At 36.4% G+C, this 23605-nt stretch overlaps 1 protein-coding gene across 1 annotated transcript in view; it reads left to right on the forward strand.

The window, feature by feature from the left end:
* Nucleotides 1–14924, forward strand: part of LOC115446226 — a 29438-nt gene extending 14514 nt beyond the window's left edge. Inside the window, exons 2-3 of the mRNA XM_037437180.1 lie at nt 5017–5496; nt 14895–14924. Of these exons, the coding sequence (XP_037293077.1) occupies nt 5101–5496; nt 14895–14924 (426 nt within the window). The 5' untranslated portion in view covers nt 5017–5100. The remainder of the gene's footprint in view (nt 1–5016; nt 5497–14894) is intronic.
* The last annotated feature ends 8681 nt before the right edge of the window (nt 14925–23605 follow it).

Genomic DNA, 23605 nt, shown 5'->3' on the forward strand with positions numbered 1-23605 from the left:
TAGGTTTACAAAATATGTATATTTTTGTTTTAAACAGGCCGGCATAATTGTATTGACTGGCGAGGGGTAATCGTCTCTCATCAGTCGACACTATTTAGAATCCACTACACTTATCATTAGATAATGTGTGGTAACCTTATCGACCCCGTATTAAAAAAAAGATCAATGTACAAGTAAAACACGAAAGCACAATTTTGACAGCTAAATAAAAACACGCAATTATTGACACTGTATTTACTATCAGATCTAGTGCAGTAACTTTCATTGAATAAGAGAATCGCAAGTAGAAAATTATATACTATCTATATTCCTTTGACCTTAATTGAACCCAAGTCAATATTCTCAATCATTAATCTCAACCAAATAATTCCTACTACATAACAGGTTTATACAAAAAATCCATTCCGCAAACTGATATTAATTACCTTCTAATCCTGCCTACCCCAATCTCAATGTTCGGCCTTCGGTCAGTGAATGAGGACCGCATAATTCCACCCTTATCTTTTCAATTATCTCTTTCCGTTTGATTGGGCCTGCTTATTGGCTATAAGGTGCGTTAGGCCCGTCTCGTGAATATACGCTTTCTTTAAGATGTGTTGCGGTCTTGCTGACCTAATTATTTTTGCCTAAGTTTTGGTTGTTTTTGTTGATATCGGACCCGCAGTCAACAGCAGGAGTTCTGCTAATGGGATGCTGGAATTGCCCGGCTTAGCGACTCCAGGGCCCTGGAAGAAAGTTGGGAGGGGATAGATGGAAGTGTGGGAGAAGGATAAGAAAACTCTTAGGATGTAAGGAAAGGAAGGCTAGGAATTATTCGCGAGCTATTATAGGCCTCAATGTGAATTAACAACCATGAGGTATATACACTTAACTGTGTGCCTAAGGCCACGACAAATGTCCCACCGTGCATAAGTTTTGGTTGAAGTACTGATGAAATTAATAGATGATTGATTAAGCGATGAGGTGTATCTTCCTCTGTCTGTCTAAAAGCGATGCAAGTCAAAACTACCGAACGGATATCGATGAGGTATGGAGATATTTTAGGAAACTGGAAAAGGCATAAGCTATTTTTTATTCCAGGAAAATATCGGGACTTCTATCCCGAAAAAAACATTGGCGCCGAAGCTGAGAACAAAACCCAAATAAATAATTAATTTAAATCATATAACGCGGTAGGGGAGCTACCTCTTCACGCCGAGCTCCTGCAAGTGAAGTTCCTAAATTGACCATAGCGGCATAATTTCACTAATAATGTTAAATCTGGTTAAAATCACGAAGTGGTGATATTACTCAGATAATTCTACTATCATTGTAATCTCTACTGACGAACCAACTAGACATTTACCAAACCCCACAACCTTATTCTATTAATATTATTCCACTCATATTTATCCTATTATCCCACTTCTACATTGGTCAGCACATCACTAATCCCACAATTATAATCGAACACACAAACGTTCTGTTCAAGCCATAACTTCAAGTTTATTAAACTCCGCATGTAAATATGTGCCGAAATCTCGTCACGAGTCGGCCGGTCATTAAAACCAGGGCGATCGGATTATACAAGCGCTGTGAGTACTCGCTCGTTTACTCCTAGTTTGTTTGCGTGTATCAGTTGGATGTTCTGATATGGGAAACAAGTTGGACTGAAGCTTGCAGATATTGAATTTATCAGAACTGAATCTGATTGTTTGTGTTGTTTGCTGTAACTCTATCTATAATAATAATAATAAATAATAATATCAGCCCTGTATTATATACTTGCCCACTGCTGAGCACGGGCCTCCTCTACTACTGAGAGGGATTAGGCCTTAGTCCACCACGCTGGCCAAGTGCGGATTGGTAGACTTCACACACCTTCGAGATACCTATAGAGAACTTCTCAGATGTGCAGGTTTCCTCACGATGTTTTCCTTCACCGTTAAAGCGAACGATACATTCACAAAGAATACACACATGATTTATTAGAAAAGTCAGAGGTGTGTGCCCTTGGGATTTGAACCTGCGGACATTCGTCTTGGCAGTCCGTTCCACACCCAACTAGGCTATCGCCGCTTTACCTATAACCTCAACCTTTTATCGTTAAAGAGTTAGGCAGAAATGGAAAGTGTGAATTGAAATGTCATAATTGCACATATTTTTCGTCGTGTGTATTCCGTCCTATGGTGTGATAGGGGGTGATACTATCACCATATCTGGCACAATATTCTGGTTGATTGTGGAAAGAAATACTCAATATCTCCCGGCCCAAGGATTCGAACCAAAGAAGTCGTACAGCGCAAGACAACGCCACCGATGCAGATAGATTTAAAGGACCTTCAAAAAACTCTTTTCAAAATAGGATTATTTGAGAGCCGTTCTATTTAAAGAATCTTGTTATTTGTACATTCTAGTAAGACTTAATAACTGAGGGAGACGACCGCAGCTTTCATAAAGTCCTTTGTAATTCAAAGTTCTGTTCTAAAGCTTCTATTTATGGGTAATTATGGGGCATCAAGCGAGTAAATTGCTCGTTATTAAGTGGAAAAAATGTAGTATTTGCTTTATTAATCCCCTTTAAAAAGACAACTCAACACCCCCCCTCGTACGTTTTACTATCATTACATAATGACACTAATCATGGAGTCGCCGGTCCGACTCTTGCATTATTGAGCACATCGATTTAACTTAGTAAAGTCAACTTGCTAGACAGGATTTCGCGCGTGGTTTTTGAGTTTAGTCAGTTGTGACCTCAGAACTTCGATTTGGGTTGTAATTTCGTAAGCGGTTTCGGCTGTGTAGAACTGGTTGTTTGGTAGTGTAACAATATTTTATGATTACATATCTATGCTAATATTGAAAAGCTGACGAGTTTGTTTGGACACGCCAATCTCAGGAACTTATAAACTTATTTTGATTTTTTTCACTAATAGGAAGCTACATTCCTCCTGAGTGCTATACGTTACTTTTATCTCAGGGAATCTGTTTCATGCAAGCGGAGCCGTAGGCAAAGCTAGTTTTATATACATTTATTTTTTTTATTGTAAAAAATATATATTTAGGGTTCAATCTTTAAATTTTGGTTCTTAAATAATACATCTAATAATTATTACCATATCGGGCACAAATTTCAGACTCCGGTCAGATTCTCAGTAGAAAAACCCATAATCACTTTACCCGATCCGGAGATCGAACCCGAGACTTCAGTCGTACCGCAATACAATGAATTAAGAGTAATATACATTCTAAGCTACTAATAGTAAGACTAATAGGTCATACTTAAACCGACTCACGTCTCATGACTGCATATTCAGAAAATCCACTTAATGCAAATAATAAATGAGATCGTCGTTAAATTTAAACCACCCTGTATTAACAACCCTTAACTTCATTAAAGGGCCAATTCTCTGTTGAAAATAACATTATACCCCAATATTAGAGGGATTAAGTGGTGCCAACCGACGAAATCTATGGCCTCTTAATGTAACAATAAAAGTCTTTGAGGCATCAGGACGTCAATTTAAGACCCCTTTTAGACCCTAATGAACTCTGAACATCTTTAATTGTGCTGCAATGGACTTTAAATTCAAAGGGTCAAGGATTAAATACAATTTTCGGGTATGATAAGACATTGATGTCTCAGCGACCGCATTGCAAGTTAATTGATACTGGTATTAATTTTTAGTCAGGGGTAGTTTTTTGCAGTTGAATGACTAGACGAACATGCCGATCGCCTGATGATAAATAAAACGACCGCCCATAAACAGTAGCAACACCATATAGTATTATAAATTTTAAAGTACTGCGTGGCACTCCAGTGCGCTCATCACTCTGGGACTTAAGAATTTAACTCTCATAATTACGTTGTCTACAATATCCTTCGAACTAGAATATAACAGTGTATGCACATTGCACACTGCTGCTTGACGGTAGTAATAAACATTGCGGTAGTAGACAGCCCCTCGCATACTCGAGACTTCCACGAGTATATAGGAAAGGTAACATTAAACGATCGCGTTATTGAAGAAAAAATTCAACCCATTTGTATACCTGAGCGTAATCCTAAGTCCGATATGACATTTTATTCCTTTAAATACGATGTCAAATTATATAAAATAATTTTAATGTGATTCTTATTTTTAGACTGGAAAACGTTAGTATTTTAGCTAGAATTATGCGTGCACTTAAGTTGACTTAATAGATTATAAAAAATATCAAAAAGTCAAAAGACAATCACTAATGAATAGTTTGTCACAAAAGTAGTCGACGACGATAAAAATTAAAACCTTAACATTTCTTCTCTTTATCTAAATTATGATTGGTCCGGTTTTGTTTATTTGTAGAGAAAAAAATTGGACAAGGCGCAATATTGTATACAGGCCACTTAAAGTTTTGAATGTGTTCATCTATTTTGGCACACTGTAAAGTTATAGCATACATAGCAAAGTCCAAAAGGAGTCCTATGATTGCATCATTTCCCACACTAGACGCACCATCAGCCTTTCCAAGAGAATCCACTTAAAAAAGCGCATGCTGTCGTTGTTCCATTTAAAATTCGAGCTCCCATTCGGCCCCATCGGCATTCCGCGATAATCTATGGTGATTAGATTTCCCGCTACCGAAAAAGTTTTTTGCACGGACTTACGTACCGTTCGAACTAAGATAACGTTATAAATTTGCCGTCGTTTTTCGACCGGCAACGGGTATAACTGCCATGCATACTTCGGATAGTAATTCGCAAAGTAATTTATGACGATGAAATTCTATCGAAGTTTTGAAGGGTCGCTTTATTAATATTTTTGGTCTTGTTTCTTTTTATTAATGTAAAGGAAAATGTTAAGACGTGGCGAAACTTGAAAGTGGGCCTGATATTATTCATTGTCTCTATTTCATTTTTAATTGTTTTGTCTATTCATTAATAATTAATAATAACATAAATAGCAAAGTATTAAGTGAATGTAGGTACGATTTTTTTTTTTATTATAATATGCTGTCTTTGTTATTTATTAATACGAATATATCTCTTTGTTGCAGATGCATCTTTAGCAAATGGCGTGGACCCTCCAGTTGTTTCCCGAATAAGCAGCAACATGGAGAGGCGCGAGGAACTTCATCGGCATGGGTGCAGCATCGCCAAGCAAACCATCCTCACCACACACCCAAGCGGCCTGCAGACCAGGGGTCTCGGTGGAACTCGCCAACTTCGACACCCTCTGCGTCCATGCTGAATGCAAAAGTCCGAAGCGGCAGTGGGAAGGAAGCCCTTTTCTCGCCAGACGTGGTCTTCTGGGAGGAGTGTCTGCTCATGCTACTCCTGTCTTGGGGAGGAAGAGTGATGCCGTCAATGAGGGTAGACTGTCTCAGCAGTGCACTCCCGTGATGAGAAGGCGGGAGGTGCTGGACAGTCCTGGAGGGTCCCCTCTGCCCTCTAGGAAGATGGAAGAAGAGGAAGAGGGCTGTGAAGTGGACAACAGTGTCATCAGTGGCTGGTTGAAGTTTCGAGACAACAAGAGGGTGAGTAGATAGCATTTTCTTTTCCAGTCGGTTTTACATCATAATCGTTTAGTAATACATTAGAGCAGTCGACTATTAAAAAAAAAACACTTTTATAAGAAATTTATGAAATCCAAAATGTTACCGAAGAAGAATTTTCAAAATCCATGCGTATATACATAAATAACGTTAAAGCATAGAAATTTGGTGGAAAGGGTAGCCGTTATATAAGAATAATAGCAAACTGTGATGTCATCAAGTGTCACCAGTCATAATGATATGTTCGTGAAAAATAGAGCGCAATTTTTTTACCCACAATTTTTGAAATATAAATAATTGCTTTCTTTTTCCACCAATTTTGATGCTGATTTCACAGAAGTATTTCTTATTCATATCATTCCGTTATGTTTAAAGTTAAACATAGGAAACTACTCCATGTCACAGAGTTAATTGTGGGATTATAAATAATTTACATCAGTGGTATTTCTAATCAAAATCGATTTTTTTAAATTTTAATATGACATTATGTACCTATAAAATTTTATATTAATTTAAATTTTAATTATAATATACACTGTAATTAATTAGGAACAAGAACTAACCAGAAACTCTAGTCACTCTTGTAACAGTGGTAATTACACCATAACAATTATTTAATTTAATTTTAACCTAATTCTTCAGTCATGTCACAAACTCCGAGCAACAATTCTCGTCCTGCTTAGCTATCATCTGTACCAATTAATCTAAGTTGCATCTGGTTATTCCGTTAGTCGCACGCGGATTTAGTCTCTGATATGCTAAGCTATCTCGTGTATTGTTTGCTCGGAATCTTGTGAGATATGCATTAGTTCAATTAAGTTTAATGTAATGGCAGCTTTTAGGCAGATGTGTAATTTAGACACTGTCAGTTTACATCAGATGAGATAATCAAAGGCTAAAGTCTTAGATTCGAATCCCGAGTCAGACAAATTATTGGGTGTTTCAATTTGTTATCAGCCTGGAATTTGGAATGAATGTCCTTTATGCCTATAGGCCCTCTATCACGTCATGAGTCGGAACACACATGGCGAAAAGTGGAAGTAGTTGTAACCTCTGCCTAGCCGGGAATAAAATGCAAGTATATTTTTTATACTTCCTATGTCGTCTACTCAATTCTAATTACATCTTACAATATCTATATTTAAGAGATCTGACTTATAAATTTCTACAAGATAGTCCACTATTGCTTGACGGCAATATACCAGACTCTTTCAACCGACACGTACCTAAAAATTAAAACCTCATTACAAAAACCGGAGAGATCGATAGTGTTGAAAATGGAACAAGTATAACAAGCTCACGGCGGTAGTGTCCTCAGGGCTCTAAGGACTTGTACCTGCAGGAATAAAAGTATCAGGAGACGCGACGAGGGCCTCCGCAACTGGGCTAAGGGCTTTCAACGCGTGAGCGTAGGGATGGGGTCGTGTCGATGGGTTTTTCGAGGTGATTTTGGGTTTGATTTATTAATAAGTTTGTGGTGTCGCGTGTAACTGCCAATAATATAAGTACAGTTACTTCATAACAAGTGTTAAACGTGGTGATGTGCAAGAGCCAAATACTTGGTATAATTTCTGAATATTATTATTCTCCAGCCTAAATCCATTTAGTATTCAAAATCCGACTGCTGACACAGAGGGTTTGTTCAAAATTTTTTCGGAAATTCTATATGTGCTGATTTCTTTAAAATGTTTTTCTTCAGTGTTAAATATAGACATCTTTAAGTATCAAAAACATGAGCAAGGTATACACATTTGAGATTACCAGTTTATAAGAGTTAATCATATATATTTATCGACGTGGTTGTTAATAAATAGTCTAGCATTTGTTAACAATGCAATCGGTAGTAAAGCACGTACTCTAGGGTAAAAAACGTTTCGCGGTGGGAAATAACAGGTAATTGTTTTTCCGTTGAAGTATTTTATTTCCCTTGTTTCAAATATATTAAACTTGTAGCATTGTGGAATATTTAATAATCTTGTTTTGATAGTTGAGTTGAATCATTAATATATTTTTAATCTATGTTTTGCACAAGAGATTTGGTTAGTTTAACACAGAATTTGTAAAAGAAAATAAATAAATTAGATAAAATATTATTTAATAATACTTACGGGTGAAGGAAATATATTCACAAACGTTACTTGGCTAAATACGGAGCTATGTTGAGATAATAAGTATAATTCTTAGTGCTTTCGGCATGATAGCGCTCGCAGTATATACTGCGTAGATATAGGGGCGCTGTGACTGAATTATATTAAGATACAACTTCACTTTAATTGACTCTCAGGTGAACAAGCTAAGGCAACTATCAAATTGGTGACACGATATGTTCAGGAGCACTTTGCGTCCCCATAGTACTGAATACTGCTAGCAAGCGACTTGTCCATCTAACTCGATAGCATAAAAAGTAAAAATATCGACAAGTGTGATCGCCTCCTCCCTAGCAAACATCAAAGTAAGGCGCAAGCGTTTCTCAGAGAAATTCGCACTCAGAACTGTCGCTAAATTATACTCTTATTTCCTACATTATGTATTATAGAGATTAAATTGGAAATACTTTTTTGTTTGGTTTCTACGGGTAAGAGAACTTAAGAGAACCATACAAAAAAAAACAGACTGTTATTAGGTAAGAACAGCCATTTCTAATCTTTATGGTTGGAAATATCGTGAGCAAACTTACATACTTAAGGATTTCCTTATAAGAACTTCGAAGGTATGTGAAGTCTGCCAAACCGTATTTGGCTGCCATGGTGAACTAAGGCCTAGACCCTCTCAGTAGTAGAGAAGCAGTGTCTTTACTGTCCCTATATAATACTATATAATATAGAGCTGGTATTTCGCTGACTGTCTCGGTGGCGTATTTGTATTGTGTGCGCGGTTCGACACCGGCCTGAGGTCCCAGGTTTGAATCCCAGATGGGACAGTGATATTGGGTTTTTCTGCTCATATGTTTTGTGCCTGAATGGCGATAGGCTCGCCCTCTATCACATCACGGGACGGAACAAATAGGCGAAAAGTGGATGACCTGGTTATACTTCTACTTACCCCTGATGTGTTTTATGTTGAGTATATATTTTATTGATATTATAAGGCTATTGCAATTGCCTAACTACCTAAAGAAGTAAACAAGGCAGCACGTAGTGTAAAAATAATATTATAAACAAATATCTAACCTACTTTTTATTATGTATTTTGTATTTGGTGTAATGCGGCAACCCTAATATGTAGTATGCTGTACATAATTACGTCTTAATTAGGGCGGCAGAATAAACAGGTCGTAAAAGACGATTTATGTGAAAAGTGGGTACATATAAAAATTATAAAATAGGTAAACAGATGTTTATATATTAGTATAAGGCAAAAAGCGGCGATAGCGTAGTTGGTAGTGAAACGTACTGACGTAATTAATGATCGCGGGTTCAAAACCCAAGGCCGCGCTTTTGACTTTTCTAAAGTAATGTGCGTATTCTTTGTGAATTATAGTTTGCTTTAATGGTGAAGGAAAAATATCGTGAGGAAATCTTCATACCTAAAAGTACTCTATAAGAATTTTGTTATGTGAAGTCTACCAGGCCACATTAGACCAGCATGGTGGACTAAGGCCTAATCCCTTTCAGTAGTAGAGGAGGCCCATGCTCATTACTGAGATAGTATATAATACAAAGCCGATAATATTATTATAAGGCAAATGATACATTTTTTAAGGGCCGGTGAAGCTGATTTTAGACTACGATAAATGTTGTTTATTCTCTGTTACACCTGATAATTAGTATTTAATCATTTTATCTTTGATTTTGTTCTATGCTTTAATAATGTTTATGATTGTTTTATTTTTTGTTTTATGCTTAATTGTTTTTTAATTTAAAATTAATGATAGTTACCCCACATTGTCGCATTGGAATACATCTGTAATGACTGTGTGAGAAAAATAAAAATAAATAAATGAAAAATAATATCAAACGTACATATTTGACACTTGTATTTATACTTGTCTTGACAACACAATTTGTTTTCTAATCTTTACCAGGGCCCTTATTCTGTATGATAGTGCAAACGCGTAACGCGGCCGTGTCATGTTATCTTTGAGAAATGTGCGTGGAATGGTATTCTGTAAACCAAATTTCTATAGTACTAAACATGATGCGTTGTGTTAAGTGCTCGTTACGCACTGTCAAAATAACGTGCGGGATAGAGAATAAGGCCACAGTGGTGAAGCGACCCTACAAACCGATTCCTACCGGCTTCCCTTTTAGGTTTATTTACGTTTGTCTTAGTTTTTGTTTCCTGTTAAATTGGTCGCGATATGTTAGGTAAGGCGAATTTTTTCCTCGGGTTACCTTTTGAAAAATTTCGTCCTCCGCCACTGATCTATACTTCGTACCCTTAGAACAAAAGTGACATAACTCAAATAACACGATTTGTGGAAAATGAATAAAACAGATTTCGAAACAATTAGGAATGAAATTGGGCGATCGTTGAAAGTGAGAATCTGTTTCTATTCTATAATTTTGTTTTTTTCTCGCCATAGGGTTAAAGTTAGCTGTGGAAGATCGTTTTTTAACAATATCAGCAAATATATACATTTTGCATTAGGTCACTTTAGTTCTAAGCGTGCGACTCGTGTGTATTTCTTTGTTTATTCGAACGCGCTAATCTCAGAAACTACCAAACCGATTAAGAAATATTTATACTAATAGCAAGCTATATTACTTCTGAGTGCTATAGGCTACTATATTTATCTCGGAAAAACTATTTAAAGTAGAGGAAGCCGCGAGCAAAAGCTAATTTTTATATAAACTAAGGCCTTCGAACCAAGGAATCGACACGGTTTACGGTAATTTATCCAACGTTTAAGGGGAATCCCCCCATTACCTCCTACATTGTCCACAGAACAGACAAACTCACCGTCTGCCGTGAGTAATCGCATACATTAGAGAGGACAGTATAAATGTGCGTAATTTCGGATGTCGTCGGCCATGTTTTGGGCACTTAGGCCAATAAATCATTGGGCCAATAACCAATGGCCAACGCCCAATTTGATATTGGAATGTTGGACGAAAAAACGGATTATTGGGAGGGTTGTGTATGCGATATAGTTCTATATTCAAATTCGGATATCACAATATTATTATAATATAAAAAGAAACTTTATTAATTTACAGTTAAGTTCATTATAAGTTGGTAAATCTTCCTTGTACATTAATTCTGGGAAATACAATGCCTACTTTGCATCATAGTAGCATCACAAGCACTGTTTTGGTTTAAAATAGATTGTAGCTAGTGTAAGATTAGGCATTACGATACGTAAAATTAGCGTCTAGCGACGAATTCATTAAAATCACGCAGTGGTTTATGATTTAAAGTTGCTTTGGGTAATGACGCTTGCAATTAAGAGACTTGCTGTCCCGTTGTTTTTTTTTGTACGGCTTCAGGAAGTGATCTATTGCGCCTAATGATATGGAAGAGGGTCTAGACACCTTATGGACTAATGAGAAATAATTAACTCTAGCCAGTTGAAACATTTTTTTTATTTATTTATTTAATTAAATCCTACTCCCTCTCAGTATTAGAGGAGGCCCGTGCCCACCAGTGGGACAGTATATAATACAGGGCTGATATTATATTTTATATAATATGCCGGCATTTAAAAAACCGTGCAAACCCTACCATAGCTCACAGTAAAATAAATAATTTAAACGATGCACAACACAGAACTCTACAAACCGATATTACCAGTTGTGAATGTAATTTGTCGGCCCGTAAACCTGTATTGCGCGCATAACGTATGCATTGTAACTGCCGGCACAAATCACTGCGAGTGTCCCATACCTTACTTATTGAACTCGGTTAAACATATTCAAAAACATAGGTCTAGAAATAAGTATGTGTAAATACATAATATCGAAACTAGTCTCATTTTCTATACGTGCATGGCAATACACACGATATTAGCGCGAGAAAGAAATAGCGTGCTAGGGTCATCACGCTATCTCTTTCTCGCGCTATACGCACTCCACCACGCACTCGTTTTTGTTCACAACAATATGTCAAATATAAAAATCTGCTCTATATTTTTATTAATTTGGACGTTGTTTTCGCAAAAGAATTTCTCTATTATAGTATTTTGTGTTATATAAGAGTAATGTACAAAATGAAAAATAGTAAACCACCCAATTATGTTGACTGACGAGGGACCTACCATGAGGCGTCTCGTTGCCCATGCTTGTATAAAAATACACGGCAAAAATGGTGCATGCGTTGCGCTTCTGCCTAACCTTGCGTCTATTATCTATTCTGTCATATTAATTACGGACTAAAAAAAATTGACGACAGACATAGATCATACTATCAGGAAAACAGCTTATGTAGTTATTCTCTCAGTATCTAGTAGCTACAAATATGTTTTGGTAATGTCTATTTTGAATCAAATATTTAGGGTCAAAAATCTTTTATACGCCTATACAGTATCACAATGTCCGTACGCAGTTATAAGTCAGCAAATTGGCGGGTGACGGGAAATCTCTGGGGACGCACGGGCTTCAAACTTGCATGAACACGCGGCGTGTTTGGAACAACAGTATAATTCTCACTACGCAGACATTTTTGTTTATTACATTATAATATGTCAGACGGAGTAGCCGGTGCTAGTGTCCAGCTACTATCTACTTGTGTCCGGCCGGAAAGCGTCCTCCATGCATAAGGTGTCAAATCCGCCACTTTGGCCAACCTAAGTGTGTCGCGTTCTGGGATCTGCTTGTGTATATCCAGTTCAAACAGATCGGCATGAATGTCATCCAAAATTTAACATAGGAGAATTTTCAAAATATACACAATTATGAATAAAATATGTAGCTTTAAATTTGGTATATGGAGTGGCTGTGAAATAACAGTAATAGTAAACTGTGACGTCATCGAGTGACACTGGTCATACGACTCCGTGCGTGAGAAAGAGATAGCGTTATAACCCAACTACGCACCTACTTTTGTTCTCAACCATATTTCAAATATAAAGAGCTGCTTTATTTTTAATTAATTTGCTGAAATGCTGGGGAAAATTAGTTTTTATACGAAACAGGCTATTTTATTTCGACATATGTCTACTGAATTAATATCGACATTGCGAGAATTACAGTTACAAGGGGTTCGCCTCCTATCACATCATGGGACAGAATACACGCGGTGAAAAATGGGTGCAGTAGTTGCATCTCTGTCTACTCTTTCAGTAATAAAAGGTATGAGTGAGTGTGTGTGTAATTTTGTTGAATTTAGGACCAACCAGCACGGGTAGCGGGTACAGAAGGCCCGGTTAGTTGGAATTGAATTAGAGTGAGTAGAAGTGGAAATAATAATATAGAAATAACAAGGGAAGGATGAGTTACTGCGGAATACTGTACCTAGATCCCACATAGGGGACCACAGGCTGTCAGTTTCGATCTATATTATACAAAATCAGTTTAAGCCATGGTAGAGTCGCTTCATCAACGTCGCAGGCGGCGGCCCGTCCATACATCAAGTCGCCATCTTGTGGAGGGCCGTTGCGTTCCATTTCACGCGCGTTTCACTTTTCACTGGGTCACTGGGGATCGGTCTGGGTGGGAATTGGGTTTAGTGGGGGTCGTGGGCCCTAGGTTTCGGTAATGGAATATAAGACCAATAACGATATGTAATAAGAGAGCAGAAAAATATTATGGTTGTTGGACCTTATGTACATGATATCGTAGAATTCACTATTGCATTACTAAAAATTTTGTGAGAGGTACATTAGTCATAATTACAGCGCTACTAAAGTTTTTGATGCAAAAGGATTTTTATGACATTCAGGAATGAATAAAATTAATCTGTACACATATATTTATTTTTCAAACAGTGTCTTTGTTCTCTGGTTAATATTTTACAGACTTATCAGGTTTAAAACCTGTAAAAATTACTACATCTAAAAAAAAACAACAACCTGTTTAACAGATACACTACAAACTTGTAAAAAATATTTCTTTTTCGATCCCTTGATTACTCAGTGACAAAACAAATCACTAAACAAACATTTACGTCTATAATCAATTTGACATTTGTGAAGAGCAAAATATAATAATAATAATATATAATAATATTCACCCTGTATTATATACTGTCCCACTGCTGGGCACGGGCCTTCTCTACTACTGAGAGGGATTAGGCCTTAGTCCACCACGCTAGCCTAGTGCGGATTGGTAGACTTTACACACCTTCGAAATTCATAAACAAAATATTAGTAAATATTTCCTATAAGTCTCTCAGTCCGCGCCTGCACACCACACGCTCTGAGATTTATCCGCTCGCTAAGCATAGGCCTTCGTTATTGGCAGCGGCGAGTCGCTGCGATGGATTATACTGCCCCTTTGTTTCACGTTTAGCCACTGTCATCATAACTATTATGTTAGCTACTACTATTGTCTGTACTTGTGGAATTTTGTTTGCGTAATTTGCGATAATTTTGTTGTATTTCCTTCATGTATATTTGTATTAGGTGATATATCTTTCATGTTTCATTTTTATTATTTTTCTTTGAATGTTCACACCGGTTTGTCCTTATACTATATTATAGGCTTATGCTTATATTAATAATAATAATAATAAAAAATAATAATAATAATAATAATAAAAACGTTTATTGCCAAAATTAAAACTATTACAGAAATTAAAAAAATAAAAACAAAACAATCTTATAAATAAAAATGGCAAAAGGAAGTGGCTCAGCTAACTGCTGTCTGAGCTGTGATACTCAGCCAGCGCTGGTTTTCAGCCACTCCTGGCCCCTTTGGTGTTAGGCGAGGTTAGGACTAACTGCTTCTCCATTCGTTTTAAACTGCTTAGGTCTAATAATAACAGTTAAAATTATCTTTAACAAACATAAATCCATAATCTCATTCGTATTAAAATTATCATTTGAAAAGAACAATAGTGTGTGTACATGTGTGTGCGTGTGTGTATATGTATGTGTATGTATGTATGTGTGTGTGAAAGTGTGTATGTGTGTAAAAAGCATGGTAACTTTTGGTTTCTCTATATATTATAATCATTAATTCTGTTTTTATTTACTACTGCTTGAAGGTATGGCTTTAGGCTTAGGTTTTCAGGTACGAGTGTTTCACGTTTTCAGCGGCAAGTTGTTTCTTTAACAGAGCTGATTTATATTTATTTTAAAACTACCTACACTTCCTTTAAGCCGAAGCGGTGGAGGAAGATCATTCCAAATACTTGCCGCAGCAAACTTGAAACAGCCTCGATATCGAGCCGAGGTATGTGGTGCAATTTTTATCATATTTAAGGAAGCGGAACGAAGATGTTTGCTACCGTGCTGATACCAGGTAAGTTTTTCAAATAAATAAGCGGGTGTTTTGTTCCAGATTATTCTATGTATCAACCCTGCGTACTGAAGTTCCATCCGCGACCTCATATTAAGTATGCCCTTACGGTTTAGGACGGGGGTTATGGGGTCTCTTTTCGGAATGTTGTAACAGAACCGAATACAAGCATTTTGAACTCGTTGGATGGCTTTTTCGGTGTAAGACTTTATTCTCCGGCTATAAACTGAACTACAGTAATTAAAATGTGAGAGGACCAATAATTCCGTCATAGTGTGTCGTAATTCTTCATTAATATAGGGCCTAATTTTGTACAGGGTTTTTAACTTAAAAATGCACTTCTAATTTTCATATTTACATGTTCTATATATTTTTGTTCTGCATCAATATTTATACCGAGATTACGAGCGGATGCGACTTGTTCTATGTCAACATTATTAATTTTATTCTTTCAGTGCAAACTGAGAAGTACTTTATTTGCTGTTTAGTTCCCAGTACGAGCATTTTCGACTTAGCAGGATTTAAAGCCAAAGAATTTGTAGTTGACCAGTTATAAATACGTGCCAGATCAGCATTTACGTCTTCAATCGCTTGTGTAGTGTCCTTGCCTTTGAAAGAATAATATAATTGGGTGTCGTCGGCGTATAGGTGGTATTTACAAAATTTAAAACAGCTGGGCATATCAGCAGTAAACAGGGTAAACAGCATAGGACTGAGTAAAGAGCCTTGCGGAACTCCACGAGTAAGCGGTTTCAATGCAGAAAATTTCCTTTGACCATCATTGCCTTCCGTAACAACCATCTGTTCTCTATCACAAAGAAATGTCTGGAACCATTTACAGGCTTCGGTAGAAAAATTATAGTTCTTTAGTTTGTGTAAGAGTATTTCAGCGGGCAGACAATCAAAGGCACGTGAGTAGTCAAGCAAAACCATTATACTAGTCAGTCCTCTGTCAGAAGCTTCAGTCAAGTCATCGGTTATATGAAGAAGAGCTGTTTCGGTGCCGTGGCCTCTACGAAAACCAGACTGAAATTTAGGTATGATATTGTGTAAATCTACAAATTTCCTGACTTGATCTAATACAATTTTTTCCAGTACTTTTGATAACACTGGTAAGATGGAAACTGGGCGTAAATCTTTAAGGCTATCAATAGAGCTCTTTTTTGGTATAGGTCTCACTAGAGCTCGTTTCCAGTAAGTAGGGAAGGTAAGAGTTTCAATCGATTTATTCACAATGTTAGTTATAATAGGCAGAGTAGCATTAAGTGTGAGTCTAATCATGTCTATATTCAATTCGTCGTGACCGGAAGCTTTTGTTTTAATACTATTAATAACTTTTAGAACCTCTGATTCTGTTGTTAAGGCCAAATTGAACTCTGTGTATGTATTTGTCTTGTCATTATTTATTTTTACAGTTTGGCTCCCACAAGTAGCGTTTACTGGAGGTAAGTCTAAGAAATGATAGTTTATTTTGTCAGGATCATTTAAGTGATCAGGGATAGGGTTCGAGTGAATATTATCAGACACTACCACATTTCTTATATTTCTCCATAATATAGATGGTGCATGTGTCATACTATTGATAGTACTGTTGAAATAAGCCTTCTTTTCCCTCTCGGTAGCTGATGTAACTAAGTTTTTTAGGGTTTTATAGTATTCTTTGGAACTATCTGTTTTGTCTTTACTTGCTTTTAAAAACGCTTTATCACGTAGACTCATCATAAATTTAATCAAACTTGTTATCCACGGCTTTGGTTTGCTTTTACATACTATATTTTTAATTGGTGCATGTATATCAAATAGTGTTAATAGATAAATGTTAAAAGATTCTAACATCTCGTCCACATGATCTAGTGTGTTTATAGATTCCCAAGGAATGAGTTGCAAGTCCGCCCTAAATAGCTCCAAGTCTATGTCGTTAAGGTTACGTTGAGATCTCACTCGTTTGGTTAGTTTAGGTTTTTTGATGTCAAAGTCTACTAGTACCATCGCATGGTCACTTAGACATCGGTTATGTATAACATGTACATGGCGGCATCGTGCTATACTATCCGTCATGACAACATCTAAAATTGTTTCTGAGTCATCTGTTATTCTTGTGGGTTCTTTAATAAGCTGTTCTAAACTATGTTGCTTACAGAAATGTATTAATTCCTGTGCCTTTATAGAATCGCTGCGGCTGAGGTCGATATTCAAGTCACCTAAAATGCAGGTGTAATTGCAGCGAGCCATACTATGTATGGATTCACTAATGGCATCCAAAGCATCGCTAACACCTACACTTTCAGGTCTATATGCAGTCCCTACTGCAAGAGTAGCATTCGGTAATTGAACTTCGAGCCATAATTGTTCCAGCAAAGAGGTTGGATGTTGGTGTACTTTAGAGGTTATGCCCTGCCTAATATAGAATCCTACTCCACCTCCTCTCATACCTTGCCGAGCCCCTGTGTAAAAATCTATAGTTTGGTATTGCAGGTGCCAAAGTTTCTTCCCCAGGTTTAATCCAGCTTTCATTTATGGCTAATATGTCAGGGGAATTTATTTCTACTGATAACAAAAGTTCCTCAGAGCCAGTATTTAAAGATCTAGCGTTTAATAAGCCTAATGTTAAATATTTTTTTTTTACGTTAGCCATCGATACAGGTTATAATTTAGATTTCGAGTTGATTTCGAATATATCCATGTTACCAGCAAATTTAGAGTGAACACATTGGTACAAAAAGTATAATAATATGTATAAAGTGATTGTAGTATAATATGTGTATTTAACATGTATAGAATAATAGTATGTGAGTGATGTGTACTTTGTGTGTAATGGGTGTGGAATATGTGAGTGTGTACTGTATTAATGTGTGCTTGTAGAATAAAATAGTTATGTGTGTATAATACAATAATTATCATGGTACAGCGACCATATTTGCTTACATACGCCATAGCAAAAATAGCGCAATTAAATATTCAACAGAGTTAAAACTATATAAATTAAAAAGTAAGAGTATTATACTAGTGAGATCAATGTGGTTTACAATAAAATAGTAGGTATAAACAACATTGGTCAAATATTGACTTGCCCAAAAAACCCTTTTGTAGGTCTTCTTCTAATCGTATACGATGTCTTGGTTTTCCTTGACCTTCACATACAAAGATTTTTCCCTCACGGGTCCATGTGTACTTGAATTTATATTCCCGCGCTAGAGAACGTGCCTTTTGGAACAGAATGCGATTGTGTTTGGTGAGCCGCTCATTGATGTACATGGGTCGCGCTGGGCCTGTATGTTGTAAGCCTTCAGTTGTTAAGTTGCGACGCACACGTACAGCGCGCAGAATCGCATCTCGAGGAGATCGACGCGTGAAACGTACAACGAGTGGGCGCGTTCGCGCGCGGTCTTCGCTGTCTCCCGCTGTGGCTACCTTAGGTGTTCCTGCCCTAGACGCGCTAGCGATATCTCTCTCATCAAGGTCCAAACCAATCTTTTTCCCGATAGTGAGAACCAGGTGCACACAATTTTCATTGGGCGTTTCAGGGCATCCTGTGATTTCAACGTCATTTGCCAGCATAATTTGATCTCGTTGGGATAATTCAGCTTTAAGTTGAGAAATTGTATTTTCTAGATTGGAATTATTGTTAAAGGAACTAGTATTGGCAGTTTTTTGTTCAAGGCAGGCAACCCTGGATTCCAACTGTTCTATACGTGTATTTTGCTCCGTAATGATATTTGTGAGGTCACTAATTGCCCTTCTGATGCCATCCATTTCTTTATGTATTAAATCAGCCATGTAAGTTTTGAGGTCCGCCAGCATAGAACTATCTGCACTGTTTTGTGGTGTATTTGACCGGGTCTTCACTTTGCTCATGTTTCCGTTAATATCTTCACTATTAAATTATAAAATATTATTGTTATACTAAATATTGTTTTTAGTATTCACGAAGTTTAATTTCGGTACTGGTGTTTATTTATGCATGTAACGCCATCTCTTTTTAAATTAATTAATTAATTATCATGGTATTGTATTTAACCATTGTCTTCAAGAAATAGTGTATTTACAAATAGATGGCGTTGTAACAAAAAAAATATTACTGAGTCTTCTATGGATATTATTATTTATGTATGTACTATTTTTAAAACTTTTAATATTCACATTTCACTTTTGTTTTTGTTACTATGTACTATATTCTTGCCGTTTTTGTCCAACTTGTTCACTATTTTGCACTTTTCATCAAGAATATCGTCAATATCTTTTAAACGGTTAACGTATATTTTCAAAACTTTTATTGTAGTTTCTGGTAAATTATTGGTCTTGCCCACAGAATATGTTACGAATTGCACTTCAAATTACACTTAAAACACTTTTGCTATTCAAAAACTTATGACAGGAAATAAAAAACAATATTTATTTACGGACTCGAAGTTAACAGTGGAGCAGTGCCCTCTAGTTTTTTAAAATAACTAATACTATTAGAGGTATTGTTTCTCAGTTTTGCTTCATATTGAATTTATAAAATCTAAACCATGGTCTAAATTGTTATCAAACACAACACCTCATTCCCATCATGATCATGAAGACTGAAAAATCATCTAAACATTGGGAGACAATTATAATATAAAAAACCGCGATAAAGTCCGATTTTTTTTTTATTTCAACATTCGCGTTAATATAAAAAATCATTATCCAACAAACATCGTCGAATTCTCACATTAGTGAAGTACGCGTTAGGATTTTCCTACCACATTCCACACTTTTGTTTCAAAAGCTTTATTGTTGTCTCATTTGGTCAAAGTTTGTAACGAGTCTGCAAATCCGTCTGTACTGCGGCCGCTTGTGGAGGGAGACAGTATTGCAACTTAGAAACGAGAAAGGCTTAGCGCCTATACATTCATGTACGAAAATATATACTAATGTTTGAAGAAGTAAACGCTGTTTACGCATTTCATAGTTATACGTTTTGTCTCGCTTCCTCTTATGGTAAATGTCGTGCAACATGGTGAGATAAAACTAAGTAACTATTACAGACGTATACAATATTTATTATTAAGGCCGGCGTATATATGGCGGAGCGCAGCACAGAGATTTTTTACTGTCAAACTATTATCGACATTGTTTTAATTGAAATAATATTTAAAATCCTTTTACAACAAAAAATTGCATTACATTGTTGTTAATTGATTTTGAATATTATGTTAATGAAAACAATGTCGATAACAGTTTGGTGTAAAATCTACGCTGTCGCTATACATATATGCGCGGGCCCGAAGGCAGTTACAATACTTTTAGAGCTATAATCAAAACGGACAAGTCGTGTCCAAACAGGCTAACGCGAAGTAACAGTTTGCTGCTGAGTTTCGTACGGTGAGTGAGATTTTTGAAGGCTCATAGACCCTTTGCACTAATTAGTGGTGTTGCTTGTGGTAGGGTATTTGTATCCGCCGCAATAGTGACTACGGTAAACGACGTGTAAAGGAACCATATACCACGTAAGTTTCTCGCGTTCTGTGATCACCCTGTGTATATCCGATTTCAATCAAGCCGGTATAATTGTGTCGACTAGCGTAATCATCTTTCGTTAGTTAGCATTGTATTTGAACCATACTCTACTTACCAACATTCATATAATATGTGTTTTCATGGGCGATGACCACTATGAAACGACCATGTGGTAGTGTGCTCAATTCCACACACGAATTGCCTCATCCATATTATACATACATTTCTAACTTCAGAGCACTGGAAACGTTAATTTCTTTAGTATAAATAATTCATTTATTACGGCGTATCACTGTATTTCATTCTTAATGAAAATAAATCCCAGTTGAATTTAAACCTTCGTTCAAAGGATTACAATCTATTTTACATTATTCATGTAGAGTTGTTTTAATACGCCATGATTTATGTAAGCCTTGTCTCATTTGATTTGTATGTAAATACCACAGTGGCTTGGTATGTGGTTAGGAAGAAAATGTTTGCGAAAATAGGTCATTTGATTTTGGTTTATATTTCTAGTGTTGGGCAAACGTTGTTTAAAATTAATTTTCTGATGTGTTGTAATTAATTCGTGTTCATTTTAGAAATAGAATATTCGCTATATAAATACCGCATTACTAAAAAATTACATACACATTGTAAACTATGCACACAGATAAATCTTGCAAGAAAGACTTATTTGTGAATGAGTTTTATGACTGGTCTGAAGCTAATAATATTAGTTAAAAAAAATATCATGTGCATAGATGATGCTTAATTTAAATAACATCTGTAATCTATAAAAATGAATTCTTATTTCTATTGGTCACATGGCTTAAGAAGGATTTAACAGATTTCATTCCCCTTTTTAAACAAATACTTTTTAGAAGGTGTTTACAGATTGAAAAATTTAAAAATTTCTCACGAAATTGAAAAAAGTCTGAAAACTTAACGACTATTTCAAATTCGCGCGTTTGATGAACGTGAATTTTTAAAATATCACTTTAGTTTCGAACATGGTTTTGAGTAAAAACTAAACGAAAAGCCGCGATTCGAATAGAATATTTAAAGTCAAGACAGGAGAAAGTCTGTCAGATCATCTATGTAATCAATAAAGATCCATAATCCCTATACGTAGATTTGAAATAAAACTATTTTGCAGATTTTATCGCGTCTTTTATATTATTATTTTCAACCAACATTTCGAAGACTGCAGCCGTCGTGGTCACGGATCGGACTGCAACTGCAGACCATGAAGGCTGCAGTCTTCGAAAAGAAAATTAATATAAAAATTGCGATACAATCCGCAAAATAGTTCAATTCCAACGTCTAACATTCGCGTAAACAAAAGAAATCATTATACGTCGATTGCTAGATATTGTTATGCAAATTTAGGGCGGTTTAGTTGTAATAATGTGTAATTACGTAATATTTATTCCACTCCGGCGCATCACAATGGTTCATCATCTACAATTCCATCATCAAAGACTATTATTAGAATTAAAAACCTCTAATTTCCGAGGAAATTATTTCCGACGGCAGTGTGGGGCTGTTATTGGAATTTCCTCCCCTTCGATGGGGTTGCTTGATGATTAAAATAGTGGACCCTGTTGTTACATATTTTGTATAGATCTTACTGTGTGAGGGTCAATTTCTTAAGGGATTATTCATACTTAGATCTTGTATAATTCTCAGTTTGAAACAAATGTTGTAATATTTATTAAATCAAGGTGACTGAGTGTTAATTATGGTAAATATAGCTTTTTGACTGCAATGAAAAAAATAATGTGTTAGTGTGGATTTTTAAAGTTGACACTAAATTAAAACAAAAATCTACAAAACGTAAAAAAATTTAAAGCAGTATTAAGTTTTTTAATTATATATGAGTTCATATTAAAACTGACAAGTAACAAAACGGGACTACAAATATAGACCTCAAACTAACATTCCAAAAATCCTATCTCCCATCCGATGGATAAAACAGCCTATAAAAATTCCACAAGAAGTGAGTGCGGATTCAAACCCCAATTGTGATTGGCGGAGCGGTCTCACCCCCATACATTAACATTTATATGAAAGAATCGGTCTCGACGCCGCGGAATCTTTAATTTAAACATCGGGGAAATATAGTGAAATACACGATGTATCAAAAAGTCATTTATTTGAAGAACCTCAAAGGAAAATAAAAGTTTATTGACATATTATGTGCCGAAAGAGCAGTTTGTTATAACAGAGGCTATAGATTTGATTCCTGCATCAACTTACATTTACGACTGTGGACTTTTCTTGGGTATCGGACCCCGCAGTCAACACCACGGGAAACCTACGAATAAACTGGAATCCTCCGGCTTAGCGACCGCAGGGCCTTGGAGGACAGTTGGGGTAGCTGGAAAGGAAGTGTGGGGGATAAGGAAACCTCTTAGGATGGGAAGAGTGGAGAAGACCAGGAAATGTTCGAGAGCCTTTATAGGCCTCAATGTGAATTGGCAACCATGAGGTATACACACTGAACTGTGTGGCGTGTGCCTAGGGCCACGACAAATGTCCTCCGGTCCGAGCGTGTATTCGGTGTGTAGACCAAGCGCACAAGTATTGCCTCGAGGGAGTAACGCCTTCTCGATTTACTAATATTCGTGGTGTTCTGAAAGTGCTGCGCTTCTCCAATTGGAGTCGAATGAATGCAGGTAGGAGAATAAATCATGGTGTAGGGGAGTGGAAGGTTTCAAAACCTAAATCCTGCCGGCTTCCATTTCGTATTTTATGTAAAATCTAATTATCATCAAAACGAATTTCAGATCGCATTTATGCATATTAGTACCTATGGAGATTTATGGATATTAGTACGTATTTGTTGTGTCGGGATCCTTATAGAAAAAAATCTTCGCCGTTGGTGTACTGAATACTTGTCAAAGTTTCCTTCTGCTATAAATAGATAGGTTGTAATCATTGTCAGTCCACAAACTTGCAAATAAGTTCAGCAGTTACCTCCATAAACCGATAGTTAAACATCGCGTGTCGAGTAACACGAGTGCCGTTTATCCATAACGTTTTACTATGAATTATGCACACGGTGTGTTATTTTCGGCGAATATACCAAAATCAACCGCTTGATATATTCAAATTGCCCGCCATTAAATCTGCCGGGTAATTTTCAGTTATTTTTCACTGGATTTCTTTCAGTTAACTACCGTTGCCGCTTCAAGGTTGATTGGATTAACGTTAAACACTTCTGACTTTTTATAATCGTGTATTCATTGTTTATCTATGCTATTATGTAAAGCTGAAGAGTTTGT

Source organism: Manduca sexta, chromosome 10 (genome assembly GCF_014839805.1).
Source record: "Manduca sexta isolate Smith_Timp_Sample1 chromosome 10, JHU_Msex_v1.0, whole genome shotgun sequence".
Lineage (NCBI taxonomy): Eukaryota > Metazoa > Arthropoda > Insecta > Lepidoptera > Sphingidae > Manduca > Manduca sexta.